The sequence below is a fragment of the Agrilus planipennis genome, unplaced genomic scaffold (assembly GCF_000699045.2).
Source record: "Agrilus planipennis isolate EAB-ADULT unplaced genomic scaffold, Apla_2.0 scaffold24, whole genome shotgun sequence".
Classification (NCBI taxonomy): domain Eukaryota; kingdom Metazoa; phylum Arthropoda; class Insecta; order Coleoptera; family Buprestidae; genus Agrilus; species Agrilus planipennis.
In genome coordinates, this window is record NW_020439076.1 from 857854 (window position 1) to 865366 (window position 7513).

At 34.5% G+C, this 7513-nt stretch overlaps 1 protein-coding gene across 1 annotated transcript in view; it reads right to left on the minus strand.

The window, feature by feature from the left end:
* LOC108741434 (discoidin domain-containing receptor 2-like) overlaps positions 1 to 7513 on the minus strand; it is a 388424-nt gene that overhangs the window by 134919 nt on the left and 245992 nt on the right. Inside the window, exon 5 of the mRNA XM_025977248.1 lies at positions 799 to 1030. Within this exon, the coding sequence (XP_025833033.1) occupies positions 799 to 1030 (232 nt within the window). The remainder of the gene's footprint in view (positions 1 to 798; positions 1031 to 7513) is intronic.

Here is a 7513-nt window from a genome sequence, read left to right on the forward strand (position 1 = left end):
TTTCATCCCTACTACTCCTTCCGTCTTGACTTATCTGACTTGCTATATCCCTAAAATCGGCCACTTGTTCTAATTTTTCGTCTCCTATCTTTATATTCGCTCTTTCGCTACTTTTTCTTCCCTTAAATACCAGTAGTTTTGTTTTTCTTTTATTTATTTTGTCAATACCGATTTTATGTTATTTAAGGCTAATCTGTAACATCTCCCTGCTAGATGCTAATACTGCTATATTATAAAAAAAGTAGGGGTGACAGTGTGCATCCCTGTCTGACTCCTTTCCTAATATTTGTTTCTCTACATTGCAGCTCCAGCTCTATAACTGTCTGTTGCTCTTTATACAAACTATAAGTATTATCCTTATATCTCTGTAACTCAACCCTACATTTTTATGTAATTTGACATCTTGTCCAACTTAACATTGTCAAAAGCATTCTTTTTTATACTTAGTGTTAAAATCTGGTAAAGCAAACTGAAAATTTCAAATACCTACTAGAAATGTTTTTGTTCTAAGAAAAGAATAAATTAATATTGCTTCAAATAGTTTAACTCGTAGATACACTGAAAGTAATAATTTTTCGTTTAGTTCTGCGTATTTAGGTTTGGACTTGTTCGTTCGGTCTTGGTTTTGTTTGTTAGATCTTGGTCATTGTCCTGCTGGTATAAAGTCAGTTTTGGTCTTGTGAATAAGAAGGGGGGATTTACCAAACAAATTTGGAAATAACCGAGAAACGTAGGCTAGATGCATATTAGCATAGAATAAGTTTGTGATGCGGGAATCGTTTTCTTTATATATCTTACCTTTTGTCCTCTCGAGTCCTTATACATCACCCATCGACTTAGTGACGGTCTCCAGTATTCCACGAGAAACGCTTCGGCGTACTCTTGACCTTGACCGTTACCAAATCGACCTTGCGTTTCTGTCCAGGTAATCAAATGATTCTTTTGCAGATCAACTTCTAAGTATTCCTTTACTTCGCTACTTATCTGAGCTTTTGGACACCAAGCACCTCCGTTTATCTCTTGTCTTAATCTGCAACAACAGAAACCTTATTTTTACAATGAATTATTTTAAGCTGTATCAAAATTGGAAATTATAGTCAAATCCGGTCCTGCTCTGAAGGTTCAAAGGTCGATTACTAATCAATAACTATATGATTCAAATCAGAAAATACAGAAATAACAAAATTGTTGTGTTAAATATAAAATACTAATTGGGATTTGGGGAATTCCTTTTTCTTTCTCGAAATAGTTTACCAAAAAAGTTTTGTGCGTTTTATCCCTACCAACTTCTAATGCTACTGGATGAGCAGTCCCTCCGACCTACAATATAGTGTAAACAGGAGAATAGAGCGGAAGGGCTTTTCAGTTTCATTTTAGGAATCACTGGAACGAGTGGTTGGTAAATGCTATATAACTAAATATTTTATTCATTTTGTGGTAAAGCATAAAGATAAAGTCTGGTGTAGTATGAATTCACCTTTGTGCACGAACTTACTGAAAATTCTATAGCTTTTGTTCTACTAGTAGGTTTATGTATGTATAATGTCATTCGCTCCAATAAAGTGCAGTAATTCAAAGGGGAGGCGCTGGACGGGACGTGGTGCAAAATGTTAATGCAGCCAGTTAATTTTGGATTCGAAAACAAACCACAGGGCATGTTTTGACATGGAAGCCTATTTTCGTGTTTATAAATTCCCTGTATATAGGTAGTAGATACACAATACCATAAAGGATCAAACTCAATAATTCATGCATATTACAATACATTATTTGGGTACACACTGATGTATATAAAATAAGTAATACATTAATTATAATAAAAGCTGTGTACAAAATAAAGTTCTGTTAACACATTGTTTAATTTGAATAATTTAATTAGGCACGTATAGGGAAAGTCGACGTAAAATTAAACAAAGAAACCAAAAATGTATAAATATACAGGGTGTATAATTTTTTCTGTTTGTGTTACCAGGGATGTATGAAATCCAGGAATTGAATACAATTTCTTAGGAAATGTATACAATTCCGAGGCTATTTAGGAAATGTATAAAATATTATTTTATTCGATTAAGCTAACGTGCGTATCACGTTGAGGTTGGCTACGCCGGGATTCGTTTTCAGCAAGTAGATATCCACACAAGTGGGCCTTGTTGGAGAATACGTAATCCTAAAATGTAGCATCCGGATACAGATGGCGTTTACTGCGCCATTTGTAGTATTTTCTAACGCACTGTTAAGACAGCAGGTAAAAGTTGGTCCGTGTTCTGTCGGAGCTGCCTGCGACGCGCTGATGAGATCCAAAAAAATCGAAATCGCGATCCGCGTCTGGCAGTTTCGACAGAATACAGACCACTTCGAATTATTTTATTGTATAAAATATTGTTTCAAAGATTTTTTAATACATACATATCCTGGGAAATCTACACATTTCCTAGGCATTGTATGAAATTCCGTTATTGTACTAGGAAATGTATAAAACTAATACTTTCTGTGAATAAAATGAATACCCTACCCTCGCTATCCCCCGCGTACCCATTGATACCTTGAATGTAATACATTTCCGATTGCTATTTAGGAAATCTATAAATTTCCTAGGAAATGTGTCTAATATAATTTATTTCACACATTTTCAGGCGATTTTAGAAATTATATACATTTCCTAGGAATAGTAAACAATGACGGATTACATACATTTCCGTTAACATATACACCATATAATTCCAGACCATTTTATAAAAACATTTTTTTTAAGTATAATAACAGAGTTACGGACGAAACCGCCTTAGGTGGATCACCCTGTATGTACGTACGACGTCCGCTCCATAATAATGATTCAATTAATTCTGAATTTATTAAACACAGCTTACACTTACAGACGTACAGATTTATGTAAGAGCAATTTGTCGTTCATTACGGCCACACTTTATTTTGTCTCTGTGTTCCATTAGGTACTGTTGTGCTGGAATTGAATTTAGAAAGTCGTCAATTTCGATTCTCAATGTTCGTTTCAAGGCATCCGTAAATAAGAAGGGTTGCAAGGAAGCTAGAGAGTGGCAATTTAAGTGGCTTCTCTCTCGGCCAACTCAAGTAATTGTTTCACTTCTGTTCTGCCGCCAAGAGTAATGTTTCTTCGTTTTTCTTTCTCACGTTAGCTATCAATAAGTGAGAACGAGAGAGAAAGGAAGAGGATAAACCACGGAACTAGCGTCTAAGTCTTTAAGAATGTTTTTCTTTTTAAGCTAGCACATAAGTACGCTTATATTAGATATCATCATTCACATCCGGATAATCTGCAGGAATTTTGATATCTGTATCTTCATTCGCATTCGCAAAATTAAATTGTTTAAACTCCGCATCCGCAATCGCATCTGCAAGCTTAATCTCACAAATGTTCGTATTCCCATCCGAATCCTTTAAGAAAATCCGTTATAATAGTAGGTATATATACCAAAGTCGGGCAAACTTTAACTTCGTAGGAGCCGCTACCTGAGGTTAGCTTGGGTCACTCCATACCCTTCAATGAGTAGGAGAGAGTAAGCAGTAATGACCCATATTGCTTTCTCTTTTTTTTCTCCCTTCCACTCCCATATCAAGCCCCTTCATTCCGTACACGAGCGAAGTCTCTCTCGCAACTTAAATAATACCTAAGAAAATTTTTTAAGGGTAGGGTAGCTCAGGGGTAGCATGCCGGACTACGTTCGCAATACTATTGGGTTCGGCTATGGAAGAGGGGACTTACCTACGAAATGGAAGGGATAAGAAAAGGAAAGAATCATCTCACTCGCACTCGCAGGAGCAATAAGAAGCTCCTTGGCTATACCTGAAGAGCACTCGGGAGTCAAAAGAGCCGAGTTTGCCCGGCTCTGGTATATACCCAAAAATGTCAATAATATTGTAATGTTCGTGGGTTTAACAAAATTAACTTCTAATACCGATAAAAACTATTTATTTACACTAATTATTGAAAAACTTAAAAACACTAATTAATTATTATTAAACTAAGGATATATGATTATATATCACTATTCACTGCGCTATTTATTTCACTGTTATCACTGTCAATTTATTTCCCGATTCACTTCTGCAACGGTCAATTTATTTCTACTTCTCCTCGGCGATCGTCTCTTCCTTTAAATATTTTTTTGTTTACTTTCGGGAGCCTTCTCGAAACATCCGAATAGTTTCTTTTTTCTTTGAACTGTTTAACTGCTTTCCCAGAACGCAGGTAGTCGGCGAATCGATAAGCCGTCCAAGCACACGTGCGCCCGATCGCACACAAACACGCTAGAGCTAGTTACAATATACTAAATATGGTCATAGGTCGGTCGCTTGTCCGACTTTTTACAATTGATACTATAATAATGAGACGTAAAACATTGCAGAAAGTTTAGGGTGTGAGTTACTAAAAGTCATCTAAAGCAACTTAAAGTTTTGAAAAGTTGGTCCTTATCAAAATCACGAGTCACACAACCGGAAGTCTTATATAATAACTGACGTTAGCGACTTCTAATTTGAAAGTCGGTGTGTACGGAACAACTTCATTATCGGATTTACATACAACGATTTTCCGGCCAATTAGCTTATCCGAAGAAGAATTTCTAGAAAAGTTGGCGATAGCTTCAGACAAGTTTGCCCAAGTTTCCGGTTCGTGCTCAGATGTTCTTTCCGTCTTGAAAAAGTAAGAAGGTGCCGAGAATTTACCCACCAATTTAAATTTCAAATTAATTGACAGTTGAAGTTGCCCACTGAACTTTTAACAAGTTTAACACTACTGAACTTCCGGTCAGTTTTCAACTAAGAGTCGTCAAAGATAGAAATCACGTTCTTGACTGCAAAAAAATAAGTGAAGAATAAGAAGTTTTGCAAAAAAATTAAGTCGGACCATTTTAACAAATTTTAATATTTATTTTATCGTTGAGATAAGATTAACAGATTATTTTTGTTACTAAGTTAAGATTATTCTTTTGGCATTTTTTAATTTCTTTCTTAATCAGTTTACTTTTTAGATTTTTGTATAGTCATTTAATTAAATTTCAAAGTTAAGCAATGATCAGAGATAGTTGTAGACTTTTTATATTCTTCTGTTACTTGCGTACAGATGTTATTTATGACTGGTTTTGATGGGTTTTCTTGTATGGCCTACGTATGAATCACACTAATTATAAACTAGCTCACGTATAAACACCAAATTTTTCTGCTGAATTTTGTTTTATTATATTATTAATGTCAATTTATTATTAAACTGTTCCCTAATGAATGCAGCGCATAAGTACAGTAAAAGTTCCTTACTCGCGGGTGAAAAAATTACAACCCAGTTCCTGTATTCGTGATTAAAAATTTCATTATTCACGGTTGCAATCGGTAAACAGAAAAGGATTCGGTGTCATTTATTAAGGGGATATTAAGGGGATTGACCGCAATAGACCGCTCGTGCCTAGTGTGAATTTTTCCGAAAACTTGGATTTCTATTTTAAACATTGTGATTTAATCCTGCGTGATAAATATCTAATTTGTTGTATGGTAACAGACAAAGGTTCACACTAACTCGGTACGTTTCTGTTTTTCAGTAATGTGGTCATTAAAAGCTTTTACAAGTACTTAAAGTTGATGCTTCTTGTAGGACACGTATTTTCAATAGAAATTAAAAAGTGGCCTTCGACAAGCTTTAGAACGAAGCTTTATCTATCTTACTACAAAATTTCAAACTTCTATTCCAAATATTAAACTCATGATATCTAGAACCCATAAGCATGTTTTTACTCTATGCACGTGTACTACTGAATCCCCTTAACGTATCGGCATCTTTTGAGTATGTACAGTTGGTACGTGTCGAAGCGGCTTTTACAAAAACTTTAACCGAACAGAAAAGGATTCGATGTTATTGTTCAACCCATCAGCATCATTTGAGTACTATTGGCTCATGCTGAGCTGACTTTTATAAAAGATGTAACCGAGTGGACTAATTTCAAAATTCAAAACAAGAAAAAAAAACAAAATTTTTTAAACTTGCCTAAAGCTAATTATAAAAATTAATTTTAATTGCTAATTTCTCGATAAATTGATTTTATTTTGATACATATTGGTTTTATTTTGGAACCTTAGAATGCATCCCTTATGATTCCATAGGTACTAATTACCATTCCATATCCGCGATTTCTCTATTCGCGGCATATTTATAGAACGTATACCCCGCGAATAAAGAGCTTTTACTGTATTAAATAATTAACCCTCTAATGTTTTAATGTTAGCGCATGAGATACAATTGTCTCTTTTATCTTTGACAATATTTTTTTTGTAAATCGCCCAATCGAACAAGCTTCAATCGTTTGAGGCGACAATTAATAGGTTCAAAGACTATTTTGGATATTTGTAAATAAACGAAAACATTCGAATTTTGTTTAATCGTTACATTACTGTGTACATTGTACATGAATGAACGAACGGCCTGATGGCACGTTAATTTACAAAAGGGTAGCTAAACAGTTACATTAACAAGTTTTAATGATCTGGTGTATGCTACGGACAGCGAGGCATGCACTAGGAACCTATACAACTGCAGAAGAGCCAAATTGAACACTATTGGAAGGTGGACGGGAACGGATGTGTATGTGCCTGTTGTGTATTTGTAGTTGCATACATACAATATACGTACGTACGTGTTCGTGTACATGATTGAAGGGTTTGATTGAACCGGTTGTGTAGCAAATACGTATTTAATTTGTATAGCAACGCAATTTCCTGGCTAGAATTGCGGTCGTCTGTATTATGAATTCGAACCAATTACCGCAATAGAAAATTGGGTGACAAGTAAACCGTTGATACGACAATTCAAACAGTAATAAACTGAATTAGAAGTGAAGGAATTAAATTAACAACTTCCTCTAACATGACAAGGATTGTTTGAAAAGCTGACCTATACCAACGACGGTTTTCTCATTTCGTGTAGTAGTTGAAAGCTCTTTGCGAAGATAACATTTTTCAATTCAAGTTACTTCTGTATTATTTTTTAATAACAGTAGAAATACTTTCAATATCCACGCGTACAATTTTGTGTCAAATTGGAAAAGGTCGTTATTATCATGGAAGTGTGACTTTTGGAAATCTGCAGTCCCACCAATATTTTTTAACCAAACCTTTATTTAATATAAGGTCAAATCAAGGCTAAAATGATGTTTTTTTATTATTAGTTTTTCATTCTATTTTGTATAATGGCTTATTTGTCGATGAATATTATTATTTGATAAGAAAAATAGAATAATTATATACATGACAGAGATAAACGATACGCGGCACGGAAAGAACACGTGCAATGGATCCCGCGCGCCATTGTAACGTGCCGCGCTGGATAAATTATTTTTTTTCTATTAGTAATAATAATTCCTTCATCAATTAAAAATACGTTTCAGATATAAAATTTGATGTAAAACACGATGGTTATACTAAAAACTCGCTACGAGATGGAGGCAATTGTTTAAAATTAATTTAAACATTTTAATTGTTTAAAACAATAATA